At 43.9% G+C, this 23,906-nt stretch overlaps 1 protein-coding gene across 6 annotated transcripts in view; it reads right to left on the minus strand.

Moving 5' to 3' along the window:
* Positions 1–23,906, minus strand: part of LOC139423207 (Rho GTPase activating protein 32b) — a 210,845-nt gene that overhangs the window by 9,236 nt on the left and 177,703 nt on the right. For all 6 annotated transcript variants that reach the window (XM_071174949.1, XM_071174950.1, XM_071174951.1 and 3 more), the window contains 6 exons: positions 16,999–17,148; positions 6,795–6,897; positions 4,486–4,630; positions 3,837–3,919; positions 2,851–2,958; positions 815–960 (listed from right to left, as the gene is read on the minus strand). In XM_071174949.1, the coding sequence (XP_071031050.1) occupies positions 815–960; positions 2,851–2,958; positions 3,837–3,919; positions 4,486–4,630; positions 6,795–6,897; positions 16,999–17,148 (735 nt within the window). The remainder of the gene's footprint in view (positions 1–814; positions 961–2,850; positions 2,959–3,836; positions 3,920–4,485; positions 4,631–6,794; positions 6,898–16,998; positions 17,149–23,906) is intronic.

The following is a 23,906-nucleotide window of genomic DNA, read 5'->3' on the forward strand; positions in this document are numbered from 1 at the left end:
TGGCAGTAGGCCAATAGGGGCACTTGATTTGCTCTCCGGGCCTGCCGGGTAAGGCAGGTGAATTTTTTTTAAACCCCCTTTTCTCCCCAATTTCGTGGTATCCAATTGTTAGTAGTTACTATCTTGTCTCATCGCTACAACTCCCGTACGGGCTTGGGAGATACTAAGGTCGAAAGCCATGCGTCCCCCGAAACGCAACCCAACCAAGCCGCACTACTTCTTAACACAGCGCGCATCCAACCCGGAAGCCAGCCGCACCAATGTGTTGGAGGAAACACAGAGCACCTGGCAACCTGGTTAGCGTGTACTGCGCCCGGCACGCCACAGGAGTTGCTAGTGCGCGATGAGACAAGGATATCCCTACCGGCCACACCCTCCCTAACCCGGACGACGCTAGGCCAATTGTGCGTCGCCCCATGGACCTCCCGGTCGATCCGGCTGCGACAGAGCCTGGGCTTGAACCCAGAGTCTCTAGTGGCACAGCTAGCACTGCAATGCAGTGCCCTAGACCACTGCGCCACCCGGGCAGGCCTTATCGTTGTTTTTTACAGAAATATTTGGTGATTGACTAGGAATGCTTTGGATATCGACTTTGTTATGGAGGAGACAAATTACTTGCATTAAAAAGTGATTGTTCTGAGTAAGCTACTTTTCTAAATTGAGGGTCAAGTGGATTCTGCTTGCCCTATGACAAAAGCACCACTGGCATTAATTAGAATCAAGCAAAATCCTGCATAACAAATAATCCTCCAGGTTTGGTTAGCACGGTGGCACTGTGAGCATAGATGACATCCCAACAGGTTGGCATGCGTACCTGCTCCCTCCCGTATGAGCGAGCTGAGCTTGGGGCTGAAGAGGACGTCTACGTGGTTCAGTATGAACTCCACCACCACCGACTGGATGCGGACCTCCATGAAGGCTGCCGTGCCGCTGAAGCAGGCCGACTCTATCTGCTTGGACCTGGGGAGACGACATTGGGGATCAACCTTTTTTTTAATGACTCATTCTTCCACATAGGGCTGTTGCGGTGACTGTACTACTGCCACAATAGCAGTCATGACCGCAGTATAATTCCACATGACCGTTGAGTCACGGTCATCTCCTTTTATGCCCTCTGGTCATGCTTGGGTAGAACCCAACTTGCTAACTACCATCAGGTCCTAATGGACTGGTATCCAGGGCTCTATTGTCCCTCTAACCGCTCTGACATCAATGCAAAGGCAATCAAAAAATCTCATCAAAACTGTAGTCCTATCATACATTTAAAACTAACCTCACTGTGATGATCAATTTGAAGAAAGAAGTTCAACAGCGGGTTGAAACAGTGTAAAACATGGATGTTGTTTCGACGCCTAACACAACGAAACGGACAGCCCTTTCTAAGGTGATGATTCATTCAAAACACCCATAGAGTTTATGCAAATGCATAGGCTTATGAGCCCGAGCCCAAAAGGAAAAATCTTAATTATAATGATGATTGTGCAATACATAGCGTACTGCATATTACACATGGCAGAAAAACAACTGATTTAAGAACTGGTCTAGGCTATACTCCCAAATTCAACACATTTGAGTAAATCACCTTTGAGTGTGAACTGTATTATTATGCATACTGGAAGGACAACATGTCTATCCATGATTCTGGACGAGAACTTAAAGCCCTGGGCGATGCTGGTGGTTCCTTGATTGTGCAGTGCAGATTACAGTTAGCCTACAATTAGTATATTTGCAGTTGAATAACCTAGTAATAGGGCATTTTTTCATAATTAACCTTGATGAGAATATCTCATCTCCTCCTCTCGCTCTCCTTTATCCCTTTCTCAAACATGCAAAGGGGCTGTTAAGTGTAGTGAAATATGTTTTGTTGCGAAAACATGTTACTATCGATGTTGCCATACATATTTCACTTGGTTTCACAAATGAAGCACTGGGTAGCTGCAGGAACAAGGTTGGAAAACCCATGACATACAGAGTCTGGGCGTAATATCATCTGTCAGTCAGCGAGAGCATGCTCCACCAACAGTGATTGATGCATGGAGTGAAATAAGTTGATTATTCTTTATTTTTCAGCTACTCATATTAAGCACATGCTCCGCTATAAAACCGAAGTAGCCTACAAAACGCGAGGCCTCCATTCACTATTCAAGTGCAACACAGATGACATGTTCTGGCCCATTTGATAATGGACAATTCTAAATCAAAACAAAATTTGACATATTAGTAAAGATTATTGAGAATAGTCTGATGGGTGAAAATATGATCACGAGAGAACAGCTGTGTAGCCTGAGGCAAGGAACAGACCTCAAGCTTTTTCTGCTACTTTCTCAAATCATCAATAGCCTATAGGTCGCACCATGCAGCCCCATATATGTTTTGATTTCTAAGACAGTCTAAGGTTTGTATTGTTCACAATTAAAGACAAATAACATAGGCCTACAGTAGGCCAACTCATTCTGTTCTTCTGAAATACATTTTCCTCATATCATGTTTCTTTAGACTGGACTAAAACAAATAAGAGGTATTTGTGACGCTGTTTATTAAATGGATGTATTATCCTTTTAAATGTAGATGTTCCAAAGGCGTGCATCAAGCGGCTTGTATGTGTGGAGGCCTGGAGATCCTAAACATGTTTATGTTAATTAACGGTCAATTACCGTGAGACCGGCAGTCTTTTGCATGACAATAACCGGCTGACGAAATTTCATGCGGAAGAATTTGTTAGTTTCCTAAATCGTCATATCATAGCTCTTTTCAGTACAAGATCAACTGCAGTTACTCAGAGCAACCTATATGTACTAGTACTATTGATTACACTGGTGAGATATGAACAATAACATGACGTTGTCTGACCTCAATAGGTTGGGGGCCCAGACGATGGCCAGGTTCTTGCTGTGCATGTTGGTGATGTAGCTGAAGGTGGCCAGTTGGGACAGGTGCCTCATGAGGAACTCCAGAGTCCTGAGAACAGGATGGAGGATGAAACACACATTTACACCAGTTCTATGACTAATTCTACAGAAGTATGTTTTACCTACTTGTATAAGATCATAAGGTTCTGCAACTGTTTGAGTGGAATACATTAACCATCCAGTATGTTTGTATAATATACACTATATATACACAAAAATATGTGGACACCCTTTCAAATGAATGGATTTGGATATTCCCTTAAGAGTGGAGGGGACCAGCGGGGGACCAACTCCATATTAATGCCCATGATTTTGGAATATGATGTTCAACGAGCAGTTGTCCACATACTTTTGGTCTTGTAGTTCATATAATGTGTCTATACCATTGTTAATGTTTGACACCCTTCCCAACACAATTTTTTTTTACACTGAACCAAAATATAAATGCAACATGTAAAGTGTTGATCCCAGAAATGTTCCATATGCACAAAAAGCTAATTTCTCTAAATGTTTCTGCACAAATTTGTTTACATCCCTGTTAGTGAGCATTTCTCCTTTGAAGAGTGGGACAACATTCCACAGGCCACAATCAACAGCCTGATCCACTCTATGCAAAGGAGATGTGTTGCATGAGGCAAATGGTGGTCACACCAGATACTGACTGGTTTTCTAAGCCACCCCTATTTGTTTAAGGTATCTCTGGCTAACAGATGCATATCTGTATTCCCAGCCATGTAAAGTCCACCGATTAGGGCCTAATGAATTTATTATATATAAGGTAGACTGATTACCTTATATGAACTGCAACTCAGTAAAATCTTTGAAAATGTTGCGTTTATTGACATAGATTGACATCCTGTTATGGAGACATCACTGTGCGTTGTAGTCTGTGTGTTCCTGCAGGGGGCAGCGTGGCTTTGCGCTAACCTGTAATGCGGAGGCGGCAGCTGCTGAATGACATCATGTATTTTGATAAGCCGCTCCTCGTCTGTGGCTGCTGACACAGCCTCCTGTGGAGCGGAAAGGAACGAGGGAGATGGAGGGGAGGATGGAGGGAGGGAGGAGAGTGGTAGGGATCAGTGCCTCTGCGTTAAGGAGTGCCTCATTAACACGACACCTCCACGCAGTCAGTCGGCCAGGGCCGGTGTAGAGGCACTTGCACACCGCTTGGCTAAGCCAAGGGGACAGAGCTCACCCTCATAACATATACAGTACTTAAACTTGAGATAATTGACACTTGGTCCTGGCGAGGGTCTTGAACATACCCCCCACAGAGACAGAGAGGGGGAAAAAAAAGTATTTTGGACATGGAAATTGGAGGCCAGTTTGGGACAATGCGAAACCTAATAAATACTATCCACAAAGAGACAGAGCAGGGTTCCTCTTGGGCCAAGGGCACTACTCAACATTGCAACACTGTAGAGCTCTCAAACCAAAACAGAAGGGGCTCGTTGTAACTAGGGGGACACCAAGCGGCAGCAGCATGTTAGTGTGAGAAATCATGATGTTTTTGTTTTGGGTGGAGAAGGGCACTCAGAGTGCAGTCCCCGTGCTGTGCCAAGAGCGCTGTCCTTACGGAGAATTTCTCGTAGAGCTGATAGGTGAGCAGGGGGTTGGGCAACTCGCGGAAGTAGAGCTTGCACAATGAGCCCACGCAGTGGATGTCCTGGATGTACACGTCTTTGGTCAGGTCGGGGATCTGCTCCGAGTCAAACTCATGCCTAGCGGAGGGAGGGATAGAAAGACATGGATGGAGAGGGGAGGGATAGAAAGACATGGATGGAGAGGGGAGGGATAGAAAGACATGGATGGAGAGGGGAGGGATAGAAAGACATGGATGGAGAGGGGAGGGATAGAAAGACATGGATGGAGAGGGGAGGGATAGAAAGACATGGATGGAGAGCGAGAGGGGAGGGATAGAAAGACATGGATGGAGAGTGAGAGGGGAAGGATAGAAAGGGGGGGGGGGGTGATAGAAGGAAAGAGAGGATTGAGCAAGAAAGAGAGAGACAGATTAATGGACAGAGAGCGAGCAAGTAAGTAACAGAAAGATAGACAAATCAAGAGAGGAAAATAGAATCATTCCTCCCATTGCAAAGAGGTGTTGGTTCATCTCTTCATCTTAGTTTTACATTTGAGTAATTTAGCAGATGCTCTTATTCAGAGCAACTTACAGTAGTGAGTGCATACATTTTCATGCGTTTGTCATACTGTTCTGTGTTGAGTTTTGTGACCTGAAGAATTCATGATAAATCCATGGAATATGAACTACTACGTAAATAAACAGAGCGTTCTGGACGGGACACTCCCTTTATAAATGTTTAGAAGTTTCTAATGGGAAGCAGCCATCAATAACTCTTACTTCATAAACAAACCCTCATTTCTTTGTTCAAACATCCGAGATGATGAAATTGTCTGAGCGCCTTTCAGTGTACAAAACATTAGGAACACCTTCCTAATATTGAGTTGCACCCCTTCTGCCCTCAGAACAGCCTTAGTTCGTCAGGGCAAGGACTCTACAAGTTGTCGAAAGTGTTCTACAGGGATGCTGGCCCGTGTTGACTCCAATGCTTCCCACGGTTGTGTCAAGTTGGCTGGATGTCCTTTGGGTGGTGGACCATTCTTAATACACACGGGAAACTATTGAGTGTGAAAAACCCAGCAGTGTTGCTGTTCTTGACACACTCAAAACGGTGCGCCTGGCACCTACTACCATACCCCGTTCAAAGGCACTGAAATATTTTGTCTTATCCATGGCACACATACACAATGCATGTCTCAATGCTTAAAAACCCTCCTTTAACCTGTCTCCTCCCCTTCAACTACACTGATTAAAGTGGATTCAACAAGTGACATCAATAAGGGATCATAGCTTTCACCTGAATTCACCTGGTCACTATGTCATGGAAAGAGCAGATTTTCCTCATGTTTTGTACATTCAGCGGAATAATGGTGTTGTCATAAATGCCACATTATATTAATGATGCAATCCAAGACAACCAAGGTGTAAAGTTGCAGTTGGGATCTTCAACAGTGGGTTTAACAATTGGAAATCTACATTTTAAGACGATTCCTAAATGTCAATCCTGAGTTAAACCATGCAAATAATTATTGCAGGGTTAGGATTATACTTATTCAGGAGAAAAGAAGAAGAAGAAGAAAAGCCCCATAAAATACTACAAAAAACCCACACCATTTCACGCTTGGCTTCAAGACGCCAAACATTCCTTCCTCTTCACAGTCTAAAATGTTAGAATTACAGAGTGAGATACTGTGAGTTCTCAGTTGGCAGAGTGCAACAATGTCACTTACTTGGACTGTTTGAGGACAAAATGAACAGTGCAAAAATGGGAAGAGAACAGTTAGGGGTTATGTTCCACAGCCAGTCAACAGGTTTTTGACGAGGGATGCCCACGCACAAACATGTACACACACACCCACCCACACGTGTTGTTGAGGGATGCCCACAGCGCCCACACACAGGGTTAAATCCACATTTCACATGCCAATGAAAAGATCATGGGAATTTCTGTTGAAAGTGCAAGTTATCTTTGATGGAATTTTGTTGACATGTATGGCACAAGTGCATTACGTTTAGGAGTTGGGTTTCACCCTTTACTTACTGTGACGAGAGCTGTACTCATGAACATGAACTGATATCGAGTACAATGCCACCTGGTAGTCAAGGTCCATGATGTTTTAAAAATAACTTTGCCTTCTCTGTCCACTGAGGGCTTTTGTGCAGAACATAACAAATTCTCAGAAGTTGGTGGCTGGTGTACACTTGAGATTACGTCTATGAACGCCCTATGAGGCAGACCCATGTTTAACGGATAGCACTGTCAAATCAGTGTGCGTGAGAGAGTGTGTGCGTGCGTGTCTTACCGTAGTTTCTGGATGTTGGAGGCGATTCCAGAGAGGCGGTACATGCCGTCCACCACGCCATGTTTCTCGATGAACTCCGTGCAGCTCTTGAGTACCTGGGGAACTGGAGCAGGAAACACAATGTCAGAGAACACAAGACACTCAGACAACTTTAAAAAGGGCATCTCTACTTCAATCAATAGATGTGCACCGGAACACTGCAAGGTCAAAAAGAGGCACCTTCTGTCTTCCTCCTTTCTAAAGAACGAGCACATATTCTTCCCCAGGGGAACACCAGGTAAAAGTGTTTTTGCATTGAGAGAAGATTTTATGTTCTCTGATAAAGAAAAACATGAACTTGAACTACCAAGAATACAACGTGGAGAAAACCAAATCAAAAGGCATTCTCCGCAAGTTGATTTTCAAAAGGCAATATTTGAAAGTTGAAGTCTGCAAAGCTTTGAGCTGCCTGACACCAAGGCCTGCCAGCTTCACATCATACCAACCCTTGCTTTCAAAAAGGGCACTTATATCCTTTACGGTTCCTTGTCTCAGTAGATATCTGGACAAGATAATCAGATAACACGTCATGGCCTGCTGCGAGGGAAGAGAGAGAGAGGGCAGAGAGAGGGGACAGAGAGCAAGAGAGAGCAGATCATGAGCAGATGAGCCCTGAAATCCTTCAGCATATTGTTTTTTTTTAACGAAAAGATGGATACAAGGACATATACAGGTCACTACCCTCCACAACATAACCTTCACTCAAAATCAAAACCTACAACCTGATTTTGGACAATATTACCTGGAAGGATTCTGGAAGGATTTTTACTACAAAGGATTGTTACTGCCAAGGACTATCCAGAAAACCTTCTGACAAACCAGCAACCAGCAAAAGAAGCACAACAGAAAGCCGAACATGCCATCCAATGGGGAACTGAGTAAGTAATGATCAGTCTGAAGCTACTTATAAAGCTTAAAAAGAAAACAACATTACAATCATCTCTAGATATAACTGTATAAAGACTGAATGCGAAGTTAAAAGGCTACCAAGCTTGCTAGGAAAGAACAGAACCCTACAAAAATGGGAAAGCAAGCAACTTAACCTTCCACACAGACTCTCCATGTCCATGGCACACAGCTATAAGAGCACACTACCCTTATTTGAAGAGAGCAGGTATTGGTGGAGGGAGGAAAATCAGAATACTGGAAAACAAGGACCCTGATACTGACACCCTCTGTCATACTTTACAATAACAGAACAGTGGTAGTGCAGGGCAACTTCATGCATTTCCAACAGGACTTCCAATGAAGAGGTCACAGGTCAGGAGAAGCTTTCCCTTGGTGACGACTCCCCCACCCCGAGCGAGTGATCACACCTCTTCAAACTGCCCTGTCAGCCCCCCAGATAGCTCTCCTGACAACACCCCCACACAAAAGCCAGAGATTGTGCTCCTCATGGACTCAAATGCGGAATACATTGATGGGGAAACTTATTCCATAACCCCAAGTGGCTAAACTCTGCTGTCCAAACACCCAGCAGCAGTCTCCCCACTTTTGCCAGGACCTTGTAGGACATCCCCCGATCTGCAGCCCCAGCACCGCACACAGGAGCAACAGAGAAATAGACACCCTGCCCAGACCAGCGAGACACCCTCCCAGAACTGCGAGACCCCCCTCCTGGAGGACCCGCACCAAGAGGATCCTCACCCCCACCATTCGACCCCTCCCCAAAACCTAGCCACACCTTATACAGTGGGGCAAAAAAGTATTTAGTCAGCCACCAATTGTGCAAGTTCTCCCACTTAAAAAGATGAGAGAGGCCTGTAATTTTCATCATAGGTACACTTCAGCTATGACAGACAAAATGAGAAAAGAAATCCAGAAAATCACATTGTAGGATTTTTAATGAATTTATTTGCAAATTATGGTGGAAAATAAGTATTTGGTCACCTACAAACAAGCAAGATTTCTGGCTTTCACAGACCTGTAACGTCTTCTTAAGAGGCTCCTCTGTCCTCCACTCGTTATCTGTATTAATGGCACCTGTTTGAACTTGTTATCAGTATAAAAGACACCTGTCCACAACCTTAAACAGTCACGCTCCAAACTCCACTATGACCAAGACCAAAGAGCTGTCAAAGGACACCAGAAACAAAATTGTAGACCTGCACCAGGCTGAGAAGACTGAATCTGCAACAGGTAAGCAGCTTGGTTTGAAGAAATCAACTGTGGGAGGAATTATTAGGAAATGGAAGACATACAAGACCACTGATAATCTCCCTCGATCTGGGGCTCCACGCAAGATCTCACCCCGTGGGGTCAAAATGATCACAAGAACGGTGAGCAAAAATCCCAGAACCACACGGGGGGAGCTAGTGAATGACCTGCAGAGAGCTGGGACCAAAGTAACAAAGCCTACCATCAGTAACACACTACGCCGCCAGGGACTCAAATCCTGCAGTGCCAGACATGTCCCCCTGCTTAAGCCAGTACATGTCCAGGCCCGTCTGAAGTTTGCTAGAGAGCATTTGGATGATCCAGAAGAAGATTGGGAGAATGTCATATGGTCAGATGAAACCAAAATATAACTTTTTGGTAAAAACTCAACTTGTCGTGTTTGGAGGACAAAGAATGCTGAGTTGCATCCAAATAACACCATACCTACTGTGAAGCATGGGGGTGGAAACATCATGCTTTGGGGCTGTTTTTCTGCAAAGGGACCAGGACGACTGATCCGTGTAAAGGAAAGAATGAATGGGGCCATGTATCGTGAGATTTTGACTGAAAACCTCCTTCCATCAGCAAGGGCATTGAAGATGAAACGTGGCTGGGTCTTTCAGCATGACAATGATCCCAAACACACCGCCCGGGCAACGAAGGAGTGGCTTCGTAAGAAGCATTTCAAGGTCCTGGAGTGGCCTAGCCAGTCTCCAGATCTCAACACCATAGAAAATCTTTGGAGGGAGTTGAAAGTCCGTGTTGCCCAGCAACAGCCCCAAAACATCACTGCTCTAGAGGAGATCTGCATGGAGGAATGGGCCAAAATACCAGCAACAGTGTGTGAAAACCTTGTGAAGACTTACAGAAAACGTTTGACCTCTGTCATTGACAACAAAGGGTATATCACAAAGTATTGAGATAAACTTTTGTTATTGACCAAATACTTATTTTCCACCATAATTTGCAAATAAATTCATTAAAAATCATTTTTTCTCATTTTGTCTGTCATAGTTGAAGTGTACCTATGACGAAAATTACAGGCCTCTCTCATCTTTTTAAGTGGGAGAACTTGCACAATTGGTGGCTGACTAAATACTTTTTTGCCCCACTGTTTTAGCCCTCGCCAGATCAGTCTTATGCCCCTTCTGCCCCACCATGACCCCCACCCCTGCAGAAAGGACCTCACCATGACAGCCACACATATGCCCAGGCCATGAGCAGACACAGGCCCCACCCCCACTAATACACCCACCCACATTCCACCCCGCGACCTAAGAGGCATGCACCAGATGCTCAGCTCACACCCAATGGTCCGAGCCTAAACCACACAAATAACACTAGATACTATGAAACACAAAACGTTTAGCATCTCATCCTGGAATATACAAGGTCTGAGGTCAGCTGCCTTTGGACTAAAGATCAAGAAACCAGACTTCACCAACAAAATCATAAATACAGACATTGTCATCTTACAAGAAACATGGTATAGAGGAGATGGACCCACTGGTTGCCCTCTAGGTTACATAGAGCTGGTCCACCAAACTACCAGGTGTGAAACAGGGAAGAGACTCAGGGGGCACGCTAATTTGGTATAGAGCAGACCTAACCCACTTTATTAAATTAATCAAAAAAGGATTTAAAAAAAATCTGGCTTGAAATGAATAAGGATATTACCTGAGAAAAATGTTCTCCTGTGTGCTACCTACAGTGCATTCGGAAAGTATTCAGATCCCTTGACTGTTTCCACATTTTATGTTGTTACAGCCTAACAGCAAAATCACAGACTACTTGAACAGAGCAATACTCAATCATGAGGCATTAAAGCCGAACAAACTGCCTACTATTATGAAATGTTACACATGGATGGAAAGTAGTGTGGAAACTTTCCAGAAAAACAACAAATCCAATGCCTTTTAAGCAACTTCCTGGACAAAACATTTTACTGCAGTAGTGAAGGTGGCAGTACAAAGCCTTAATAGTATAATTGACCTCTCAGCTTCCACATCAAATAGATTAAACTGGAATCGAACCAGGGTCTGTAGTGACGCCTCTAACAATGAGATGCATTGCCTTAGATCGCTGTGCCACTCGGGAGCCCGATAAAATATACAGAATAAAAATTACAATTGGCTACACTTAAACACTAACATCATCCTCACCTCAGCTCACCCAAATCCACAAAAGTGGAGACAAATTCGGCCCAAATAACTATCGTGGGATATGAGTCAATAGCAACCTTGTGAAAATTCTCTGCATTATTATTAACAGCCGTGAAAACAATGTCCTAAGCAAATGTAAATAGCCTTTTTACCAAATTACTGTATGACAGATCACATATTCACCCTGCACACCCCTTTTGACAAACAAAACAAAACCAGTCTTCTCATGCTTTGTTGATTTCAAAAAAGCTTGACTCAATTTGGCATGAGGGTCTGCTATATAAGTTGACAGAAGCAGTGTTGGGGTGGAAAACACATATCAAAGCCATGTACACAAACAATAAGTGTGAGGTTAAAATTGGCAAAAAAAATACAGATTTCTTTCCTTAGGGCCAAGGGCTGAGAAAGTGATGCAGCTTAAGCCCCACCCTCGTCAACATATATGATGAAACCAAGATTGATCTCCTTGGCCTGAATGCCAAGAGATATATCTGGAAGAAACCTGGCACCATCCCTACGGTGAAGCAAAGTGGTGGCACCATTATGCTGTAGGGATGTTTTTCAGCAGCAGGACAACGACCTTAAGCACACAGCCAAGACAATGCAGGAGTGGCTTTAGGACAAGTCTCTGAATGTCCTTGAAAATCAATGAATTGGCGAGGGCACTAGAACAGTCTGCAGCACTCTGTCTCACCCTATTAGACTGAAGTCAAATGTCTACTGTTAGCAGATGATCTGGTGCTTCTGCCCCCAACCAAGGAATGCCTTCAGCAGCACCTCGATCTTCTGCACAGATTCTGTCAGACTTGGGCCCTGACAGGTAATCTCAGTAAGACAAAAATAAAGTTTTTCCTAAAAAAAAGGTCCAGTTGCCAGGACCATAAATACACATTTCACCTGGACACTGTAAAAAACGGTACCTACCTCAGCCTAAACATCAGCCCCACTGGTAACTTCCACAAAGCTGTGAACAATCTGAGAGACAAGGCAAGAAGGGCCTTCTACGCCATCAAAAGGAACATATCATTTCACATCCCAATTAGGATCTGGCTTAACTTACTTCAATCAGTTATGGAACCCATTGCCCTTTATGGTTGTGAGGGCGGGGGTCCACTCACCAACCAAGAATTCACAAAATAGGACAAACACCAAATTGAGAATCTGCATGCAGAATTCTGTAAAAACATCCTCTGCTCACTAACACAAACAGACAGAGCCTCAGGACAGCAACACAACCCCAGTCATGACAAAACAAAAATATATTACTTGACACATTGGAACGAATCAACAACAAAAAACTGAGCAAACTGGAATGTTATTTGGGCCTAAACAGAGGGTACACAGTAGTAGAATACTGTGACCGATCTAAAATTAAGAAAATCCTTGACTATGTACAGACTCCGTGAGCATAGCCTTGCTAGTGAGAGAGGCCGCCATTGGCAGACCTGGCTCGCAAGGGAAGAGCTGCACTTCCTAACCTCCTGTATGACCATATCAGAGACACATATATTTCCTTCATATTACACAGATCCACAAAGAATTTGAAAACAAATCCAATCTTGATACACTCCCATAACTATTAGGTGAAATACCACAGTAGCAAGATGTGTGACGTGCTGCCAAAAGGAAAAGGGCAACCAGTGGAGCACAAACACCATTGTAAATACACCCTATCTTTATCTGTTTATGTTCCCTTTAATACTACAACTATTTGCACATTGTTGCAACACTGTACATAGCCAATAATATAACATTTGAAATATTTATATTCTTTCAAAATGTTTGTGAGTGTAATGTTTACTGTTCATTTTTGATTGTTTATTTCACTTGCTTTGGCAATGCACATGTTCTCAATGCCAATAAAGCCCTTTGAATTGAATTGAGAGAAGAGGGGAGCGAGAAGAGAGAGGGGAGAGAGGGGAGCGAGAGGAGAGAGGGGAGCGAGAGGAGAGGGGAGCGAGAGGAGAGGGGAGCGAGAGGAGAGGGGAGCGAGAGGAGAGGGGAGCGAGAGGAGAGGGGAGCGAGAGAAGAGGGGAGCGAGAGGAGAGGGGAGCGAGAGGAGAGGGGAGCGAGAGGAGAGGGGAGCGAGAGAAGAGGGGAGCGAGAGGAGAGGGGAGCGAGAGGAGAGGGGAGCGAGAGGAGAGGGGAGCGAGAGAAGAGGGGAGCGAGAGGAGAGGCGTGTGTGAAGAAAATACAATTCTTAAGACTCATGTACAGTTGAAGTTAGAAGTTTACATACACTTATGTTGGAGTCATTAAAACTCCTTTTTCAACCACTCCACAAATGTATTGTTAACAAACTATAGTTTTGGCAAGTCGGTTAGGACATCTACTTTGTGCATTTTTCCAACTATTGTTTACAAACTGATTATTTCACGTATAATTCACTGTATCACAATTACAGTGGGTCAGACGTTTACATACACTAAGTTGACTGTGCCTTTAAACAGCTTGGAAAATTCCAGAAAATGTCATGGCTTTAGAAGCTTCTGATAGGCTAATTGACATCATTTGAGTCAATTGGAGGTGTACCTGTGGATGCATTCCAAGGCCTACCTTCAAACTCAGTGCCTCTTTGCTGGACATCATGGGAAAATCAAAAGAAATCAGCAAATTTGGGAGCAATTTCCAAATGCCTGAAGGTACCACATTCATCTGTACAAACAATAGTACACAAGTATAAACACCATGGGACGACGCAGCCGTCATAACGCTCAGGAAGGAGACCCTTTTGTCTCCTAGAGATGAACATACTTTGGCGCGAAAATTGCAAATCAATCCCAGAACAGCAACAAAGGACCTTGTGAAGATGCTGGAGGAAACAGGTACAAAAGTATCTATATCCACAGTAAAAACAAGTCCTATATGGACATAACCTGAAAGGCTGCTCAGCAAGGAAGAAGCCACTGCTCCAAAACCACCATAAAAATGCCATTTGTATTTGGCTAAGGTGTATGTAAACTTCCGACTTCAACCGTATGATGATAGTCAACGGTAGAGGAGTTACCTTAAGCACATCACACGAGGGAGAAGCTAGCTGATGACATCATATAACATTTGTCTAGGCCTGCATTTATGTGACATTCAAACAAGACATTTGACAGCTTGGTATGAAAGCTGTGCTGCTCATACAGACATACAGCAACTGAGGCTGACCCATAAAGTCAGGACAGATGTCATCTCCGGAGCTGTGCAGTGATGTCATGTCATCTATCCCTGATGTCATCCCCTATCTCGTTACTATTGGGGAGCACTGCTCTGCTCCAGTTTGAAAGGTAAAGTATGGTTGTGTCGTTTGACATCTATCTCCGTTCCGACGGCTCTGACTGGCTGTCCCGTCATAAGAGTTACCATGTCTTGAGATCGCAAGTCTGTCATCTCCTTTCTCACATGACAGATGTGTGTGTAAACAAACACAGCACGTGCTTATATAATGAGGACAACTCAAGGCATGTGATTTGAAGACTGACTCTTCATTCACAAAGACTGAACGGCATCTAAAACCACTGCCATTCAAATATAAGCTGAATATGTGCTATGTACGTAGCATACACATTGCCAAAGAAAACCCCATAAATTAGAGTATTATTTCCTAGACGGACGCCTGCTTCTCCTAAAGCCACACCACTGACGACATGGGCAGTATTGTACTTGTGCAACAGTATGAGTCCTGCCACTGTAATGCAGTGTGATGGCGGCCAATCTGAACAGAGCAGAAGAGGCTGGTAGTGGTGAAGGCGGCTGACAGAACAGACGGCTCAGGATGGATTTGGGGGCAAACAAAGCATGTGTTGCCAGATCCCTCAGGCTCCAGATCAGTGGAGAGGCGAAATCTCCCTTTAACCACACTGCCAACTAGACCACTACACTTTCTGTAAGCCACCTCAGTTGATGTGGCAACCCTCCCTGGGCACCGGGGGTGGTCGGTCGGGTTCACTCTGCATGCCCAGCCCATCGAGCTGTATGGGTCAGTGAACAACAGCTCAACCTCAGAGCACATTTTTTATATTAACTTATCTGACCACAATCTCAAATTCAGAGACTGAGCATCAAAGTGTACTTACTGGCACTAACAGATACCAGGACAAAACGCCCCCACGTTTGCTTTTTTCCACAGAGAACAGCCCATGTGCCGGTTGCGTCAAATCCATTGTATTGAAACACAGGAACATCCTCAAAAGTGATCCAAATGTACGAGAGTTCACAACATTGCCACCCTCGCATCTGTTTACCCGAGAACAGGTAAAGAATACAAAATATAAAGAGTCAGAACAGACGGCGTAGGACCACAAATGTGATATACCTGCTCAAATGCATCTGCTGGGCTGCTTACTCTATATTGGTCAAACTTTTTTTTTTTTTTTTTTTTTTTTTTTTTTTTAATTTATTTTACCCCTTTTTCTCCCCAATTTCATGGTATCCAATTGTTGTAGTAGCTACTATCTTTGCTCATTGCTACAACTCCCATACGGGCTCGGGAGAGACGAAGGCTGAATGTCATGCGTCCTCCGATACACAACCCAACCAGCCGTACTGCTTCTTAACACAGCGCGTATCCAACCCGGAAGCCAGCCGCACCAATGTGTCGGAGGCTACACCGTGCACCTGGCAACCTTGGCTAGCGCGCACTGCGCCCGGCCCGCCACAGGAGTCGCTGGTGCGCGATGAGACAAGGAGATCCCTACCGACCAATCCCTCCCTAACCCGGACGACGCTAGGCCAATTGTGCGTCGCCCCACGGACCTCCCGGTCGCGGCCGGTTACGACAGAGCCTGGGCGCGAACCCAGGGACTCTGATGGCACAGCTGGCGCTGCAGTACAGCGCCCTTAACCACTGCGCCACCCGGGAGTATATTGGTCAAACTTAAGCATTGAATCTTCGCATCGCAGAACATAAGGCTGCTATTCAAAATAAAAACACGGACTATGCTATTGCGTGCCACTGCATCGAAGCCAAACATGGCTCACCTTCCTCCCTGCACTTTGTACCCATAGAACGTGTCAAATTTCACCAAGGAGGTGATATCGTACGTAAATTAAAACAAAGAGGTGTTCTGGCAGTACTCCTCAGACACTGTGGATCCAAAGGGGCTAAACAATGATTTTTCACTGTCCTCATTTCTATAATGTTGTAGCCTTGATTTTTAGAGTCTCTGTGTCTCCTGATTCAGACACCCAAATATCACCTATGTATATTTAGACACTATTTCTCTTATTATTATTATAACTTTTTATTTATTTTATGTTTACATTGTGTGTCAATAGGCCACTGGGTTATAAATATGAGCTAAGTGCAATGGTCAGGTCACTCTGAGGAAGACATCAGATTGACGTCGAAACATCTGTCATCTGTTTGCATCCTGTACAATGGATTAAAGTGCTTTTTTTCGTTGTTGAATGCTCCAACTCCTTTTTATCTTGAGTTAGTCCTTTTGTAAGTTTTTCTTGGTGAGCCATTCTCATGACTTTTGTCATTGTTGTTGAGTAGCCCTCATCTCCTTTGTTTGCTGAAGTGTGAAAGCCCACCTGAACTCTCAACAGCTCAACCTTGCTCTAGCCGCTACCGGAGTCGAGACAAGTTTGAGCCGAGCCTTGCATTATAGCAATGTTAGGTGGAGACTAGTCCACCCTTTTACCATACTGTGAGTGACCATATTGCACAAAGAAGGGTGACTGTTCATCCTGAGAACACCCCTCAGCATGTTAGTGTTTGCATGTTGCGTTTCAAGTCGCCAAAACACCACAAATGAGGTCAAAGCTGAAGAACTTCTGTGAGTATGTGTGTGTGAGAGAGCGCGAGAGAAAGAGAGTGAGTGAGAGACAGAGAGAAAGAGTGTAAGTCTCACCATCGTGGCCCGAGTTGAGGAGGTGCTCTCCCAGGTCACAGCCAAACACCCTCTCCCGGAGGATTCCCCTCTGCTTCAGCTTCTGCTTGGTGGGCCGGGACTTCATGAAGGTGCGCAGGAACGTGATCAGCTTCCCGTGCTTCTTAGACACTGCCGGGAAACAGAGAAACACACAATATGCTTAATACACACTCTCACACTTGCAGGTGTTCAGCTGGTGTTGCCCGCCTACGCAACATGAAGTAACACATTTAAAATGGTGAGCTGTGCCAACAGCCTATTGACCAAACAATCGACCAGTCGACTAAGTGGGCTCAGCCCTACCAGACATACAGTATATAGTCGAAAGCACTTTCACTTGTGTTTATATTGAGTACAATCGATGAGAAGCACATTGCTTCTAAATCATGAACCAAACTTTCTGTTTTGCTCCATTTCAAGCTAAGTGGAGCTAGGATTTCCCCTGTGGGAAAGTGAAAAATGTCTTGGTGCTGTATCCCACCACAAACTGCTGAAGCACCTTTGTTTACCAACTGTTGAGGCATCAAAAAGGCTTTGCATAACAAGTGGGTGCAGATGGAGCAATTGCACAGGCCTACACCAACTGTCACTGTTATTTAGGAAACCACATCAACTGAAGTGCATAGGAGCACAAGTCTGAAGATTGCTCTGCTCAATGTCAACTCCGCTGACAGCGAATGGGGCAATTCGAGAGATGCTCTTCAGAGAATCGAATTGACTGCGGGACAATGATGAGCTCATTGTTTAATACATATTTGGCGAAAGCCTCCAAAGTGAAAACCATATGGTTAAACTATCGCACATGGTCAGGTAAAGCAACACACTGTACTCTGCAACACTAACTCTCAGGCTAGATGATCGGGGTGATGCAACTTTCTCAGCGGTTGCTGAAAGCTTCTTATATCATGGTATGCATCTGGAAACCTATCAAATGTCTGAGTCATAGTCAGCGGGGCAGAGAGCTGCTCCCCTGGTAGTTGGATGGCTCCCATGATGCTTGGACAGGGTGGAAGTCTCTATGGTCCACAGCAAGTCAAATTAAAGCCAGCAGTCTCACCCTGAGATCTGCATGAGAAACTCTAGGACAAAAAAAATAAAATACTGGTATTCAAAAATGTGTGGAATTTTGACAGTTATGGGGAGCATTGTTGTGATAAAACTGGTGTGGCTGAATGTAATGATATTTCAGGATGCTCATACAGTAATAAAACTTTAGACATTTTGAAAGGAAAGCGTCATTAATTTGGACTAGTAAGGCACTGTAAGCAGCATTGTGAAATATGCCAACATAATGCTGGCTGCAGAGGCACACACAGACACACTTTTCATTCAAGACTGTCAGAGTCAACACAAAGCAGCTACTGTCTGTTCTTTATCTTTACAATGTTCACAGTTAAGTACCAGTGTAGAGGGCACTAACAACAATTATGGACTATAAAATAAAATAACTTGAGACTTGAATTGGGCCTCATGACTCGGGGCTCCGACTTGAGACTAATGACTTGAAATTATCTGGCCAGGTTTTGTAACATTTTGTTATTCATTTTGTGGCAGTCTCTCCCTGGATGACTCTCCATGCAGCCAGAGTGAGTAGCCGCAGCGTCGCCCTTGGCAAGTGAAACACACTCTGTCTTATGATTGGACAAGCAAACTGTCAATCAACACAGATCGGGTGAGCTAACAGACAGATTGCTGATATGCTGTGCAGCGCAAATATCAAAATTGTAGGGAGCGAGGAATTCCATAATAAATAAATATGCAGCTCCAACAATTGTTTGGTGATCAAGAAAATTAACTTACTTTGCAATCTAACTAGCAATGAGGCATCAAGCAACAATTACTAGCATAGGCCTACAGGTTTTTTGGTATTTCAAAATTGCTTGAAATTGATATTTTACCTAGGTTGCATTTGGAATTTGTTGTTAAAATGTATTATTACTGTGGCGAACTCCCGCCAGTGGATGGCGCTTTGTTCTCTTGTTGAAATGTTTGTGGGTGCTTTTACACATTTAAATGCATATGTGGTAAATCTATATTCCATCTAATCCTACAATAATTGATGGCGTTTCATCATTCCATCGCCGTAGCGTTTATTACACTTAGACATTTCTGTTTCATGTTTGGTTGTGACTCGAATAATAATGACTTGGTCTGACCACTAACAACAACATTCCATTTAGCACTTTTGCATAGCTATCCTCTCAGTCAAAATCGATCGATAAAGCTATTCGTAATTAACCAGATTTCCTGCCAACATTTTTGTTTCTCCTACTCAGGCCATTCCCAAGATTATCCAGGGAAACGTTTGGATCAGAATATCAGTGGGAAATACAAGGATCTCAATTGTATTTTTTTATTATTCTTCCCCTCTTCTGTTCCTTCTGGGGCAGGAAAAATTCCACTCTCTGCACGCCATGACAGCTGCTGCTGACCTAACATGTGGAGAGGGAGAAAGGATGACAGAGGGGGAGAGAGAGAAAAACAAAGAGGAGCCAAAGCTTGGATGGAGGCCATAGACTGTGAGCTATCAAAATGGTTATGATTGCTGGAGCACACGTGACAGGTGAGGCTCCTGTGCGCTCTGGGACCGGATGTGTGGTAAAGTAACCATTACCGGCGTAAAAGCAAACATCACGCTCGTTCTCTGCAATCGGCCCCGCATCAACAGCCACATTAAATTCCATTAGGTTGGGTCGTTTCAAAGGATACGTGCAGGCCGAACGTAGACGCAAACCGCAAGGTCAAAGTAAGTGTGGAGAGGGGCATTGGTTGAAACTTCTCTGGAATTGAGATAGGTTGCTTAGATTGCTGAGATAACATGGACAAAAAAGGTATGCTTATGCCATGAAACTAAACCATGCATTTCCAAGTAAGTCCAATGGTCTGTCGATTGAAGTCTTATCTCCTTGCAACATCAGTCCAACAATACTACTGGAGAGAAATGTAAACGGAATCCAACTATTATGTTAACCTCATGTTCTATTAGGAGAGCCTTATTGCAACCTACTCACGATCAGCAGGCTTCACACTCCAGTTACCTGCTCAATTACCCCCTCCCCCATCCCCCTCTTTACAACAGACTCTCTTAAAGCCTTCCGCATACCTCTGCTCGGCTGGTGCGAACCAGTGTGTGCTCGCATACTCCCTTAATACACATTCGCTTGAAAAATGAGAAAAAAGTGTCAATAGTTTGTCCATCTTGAGATGCCGTAGCCAGTATACACTTCCTCAAAAATAGTCAGAATTAATCTAAGATACAAATAATGACAGATTTCTTGAGTAGACATTTGAGGAGATATTTTTCGCACAATTTTACACATTAGATATTTGGTGCAGTATTTCTCAAGTGAATAACAACAAACCGTTGACCAATCACCAACGAAGGGGCGGTGATTTGCCAAAGATCAGAACGGAAAAAAAATATCTCCAAATGTAGTCATAATATATGCAGCAACTGTTCTGAACTGTTTTGGATTGGAAGCATTTTTATAGAGTGGGATCATTGTGCTGCCTTGAGACAATGTTTACATTCTTCACCAAGGCAGGTCCTATGGTATTCCATGGGGAAAACTGCTATAGAATATTGAAAAATGACACCATTGAGAGATTAATACATTAACACAGTTGAATGGTCTTCTCCAATTATATGCAAGCTGTGGCCCAAAAATATATTTAATTGCCAGTGGTGTCCATGTGAGCCAGTTAACCAACAATGCAGTTGAGAAGAACTTGGTGCTCCGGTACCACTTGCCGTGTGGTAGCAGACTAGGGTGGCTGGAGTCTTTGGCAATCTTTAGGGCCTTCCTGTGGCACTTATTATAGAGGTCCTGGATGGCAGGAAGCTTGGCCCCAGTGATGGACTGGGCCGTACACACTACCCTCTGTAGTGCCTTGCGGTCAGAGACCGAGCAGTTCCCATACCAGGCGGTGATGCAAGTAGTCAGGATGCTCTCGATGGTGTAGCTGTATAAAAGTTTTGAGGATCTGAGGACCCATGCCAAATCTTTTCAGTCTCCTGTGGGGGAATAGGCTTGTTGTGCCCTCTTCACAACTGTCTTGGTGTGTTTGGAAAATGACAGTTCTTTGGTGATGTGGACACCAAGAAACTTGAAGCTCTCAACCTGCTCCACTACAGCCCTATGATGAGAATGTGAGTGTGCTCGTTCTTACTTTTCCTGTAGTCCACAATCACCTCCTTTGTACTGATAACGTTGAGGGAGAGGTTGTTATCCTGGCACCACACTGCCAGGCCTCTGACCTCCTCCCTATATGCTCTCATTGTTGTCGGTGATCAGGGATAACACTGTTGTGTCGTCGGCAAACTTGATGGTGTTGGAGTCGTGCTTGGCCATGAAGTCTTGGGGGAACAGGGAGTAAATGGATTCTGTTTGGGGTACGTACGGTCACTGTGTGGACGACGTCATCAAGGCCATCGGATGAACCACGAAACATATCTTGGGTGGACCAGAGAGTTCATTCCCCATGAAACTGCTTTGTAAGACATCCATCTTAGCCTTTATCGAGATAAGGTTTATGACATTTAAACTGAAAAGCCAAATTTACCTCTAAAGGATCAATGTGGTATCGCAAAGCTATGAACAGTGAAATGAAAATTCAACACTATTTTTGCGAGCATAAGGGAATTGTGAAGGAGTTTGACCCATAGAAATAGAATAGGTCTGCCTATAAGACACTTAACTACAGCGGCTTGCGAGTTTTCACCCCCCTTGGCGTTTTTCATATTTTGTTGCCTTACAACCTGGAATTAAAATTGATTTTTGGGGTGTTTGTATCATTTGATTTACACAACATGCCTACCACTTTGAAGATAAAAAATATTTTTTATTGTAAAAAATAAAATATGAAAACTTGAGCATGCCAATACTTTGTAGAGCCACCTTTTAGAGCAATTACAGCTGCACGTCTCTTGGGATATGTTTCTATAAGCTTGGCACATCTAGTCACTGGGATTTTTGCCCATTCTTCAAGGCAAAACTGCTCCAGCTCCTTCAAGTTGGACGGGTTCCGCTGGTCTACAGCTCATCTTTAAGTCATACCACAGATTCTCAATTGGATTGAGGTCTAGGCTTTGACTAGGCCATTCCAAGACATTTAAATGTTTCCCCTTAAATCACCTGAGTGTTGCTTTAGCAGTATGCTTAGGGTCATTGTCCTGTTGGAAGGTGACCCTCCATCCCAGTCTCAAATCTCTGGAAGACTGAAACAGGTTTCCCTCAAGAATTTCCCTGTATTAAGCACCATCCATCATTCCTTCAATTCTGACCAGTTTCCCAGTCCCTGCCAATGAAAAACATCCCCACAGCATGCTGCTGCCACCACGCTTCACTGTGGGGATGGTATTCTCGGGGTGATGATAGGTGTTGGGTTTACGCCAGACATAGCGGTTTCCTTGATGGCCAAAAAGCTACATTTTAGTCTCATCTGACCAGAGTACCTTCTTCCATATGTTTGGGGAGTCTCCCACATGCCTATTGGCGAACGCCAAATGTGTTTTCTTATTGTTTTCTTGAAGCAATGGCTTTTTTTCTGGCCACTCCTCCGTAAAGCCCAGCTCGGTGGTGTGTACGGCTTAAAGTGGTTCTATGGACAGATACGCCAATCTCCGTTGTGGAGCTTTGCAGCTCCTTCAAGGTTATCTTTGGTCTCTGTTGCCTCTCTGATTAATGCCCTCCTTGCTGGTCCATGAGTTTTGGTGGCCGGCATTCTCTTGGCAGGTTTGTTGTGGTGCCATATTCTTTCAATTTTTTTGTACTGGATTTAAAATGGTGCTCCGTGGGATGTTCAAAGTTGTACTTCTCCACAACTTTGTCCCTGGCCTGTTTGGAGAGCTCCTTGGTCTTCATGGTGTTGCCTGCTTGGTGGTGCCCCTTGCTTAGTGGTGTTGCAGACTCTGGGACCTTTCAGAACAGGAGTATATATACTGAGATCATGTGACACTTAAATAAAGTCCACCTGTGTGCAATCTAACTATTTATCGTACTTCTGAAGGTAATTGGCTGCACCAGATCTTATTTAGGGGCTTCATAGCGAAGGGGGTGAATACATATGCACGCACCACCGCATTCTTTAAAAATGTCACTTCACCAATTTGGACTATTTTGCATATGTCCATCACGTGAAATCCAAATAAAATCTATTTAAATTACAGGTTGTAATGCAACTAAATTGGAAAAACGCCAAGGGGGATGAATAATTCTGCAAGACACTAACTGCTGTTGAATTTTAACAGACCATCACAATTTGCTCAGTCATTGAAGGTAACGAGCTGGGAAAGCAGTATCAACCTAACCCGATACATAGTTGGGCAATGGCTGGTACCTCATTAAACTCAGTAGGAGGCAAATAATCATTTTAGGGTAATTGTCAAAGGAATGTTTGGGTTGATTTGAGTTTCAAGAGCTATGTAATGTATGTTAGCAATTGCGCTAATGATAGTTAGCCACGTCCATCAAACTGGTTGTCACTAGTTATCACAGACAAAGTCATAAACCGCACCTATTTCTACAATTCCTCGTCTTTATGTGATTTTAACATTAACCCTAACCACATGCTTAACCTTTAAGATACATTTTATTTTACATACATTTTTACGATATAGCAATGTCTGACTTTGTGGCTGTTGGAACTAGTGGAAACTGTTCATTTTACTCTGGGGAAGTAGATAAGGGCTTCAACTGCCAACATCCCTTTCATGACAGGACTGCCCCATGACTGTTACATTGTAACAATAACTTCACGTGAATCTGTCTTTGGTGATCGAAAATAATCAAAAGCATCTGAAAGAATTTCAGAGAAGATCAACAAAACGGCTCGAGCTCATTGAACGACAACGTCATTTCAGGTTGTCAATCAATGAGTGGTGAAAA

Source organism: Oncorhynchus clarkii, chromosome 12 (genome assembly GCF_045791955.1).
Source record: "Oncorhynchus clarkii lewisi isolate Uvic-CL-2024 chromosome 12, UVic_Ocla_1.0, whole genome shotgun sequence".
Classification (NCBI taxonomy): domain Eukaryota; kingdom Metazoa; phylum Chordata; class Actinopteri; order Salmoniformes; family Salmonidae; genus Oncorhynchus; species Oncorhynchus clarkii.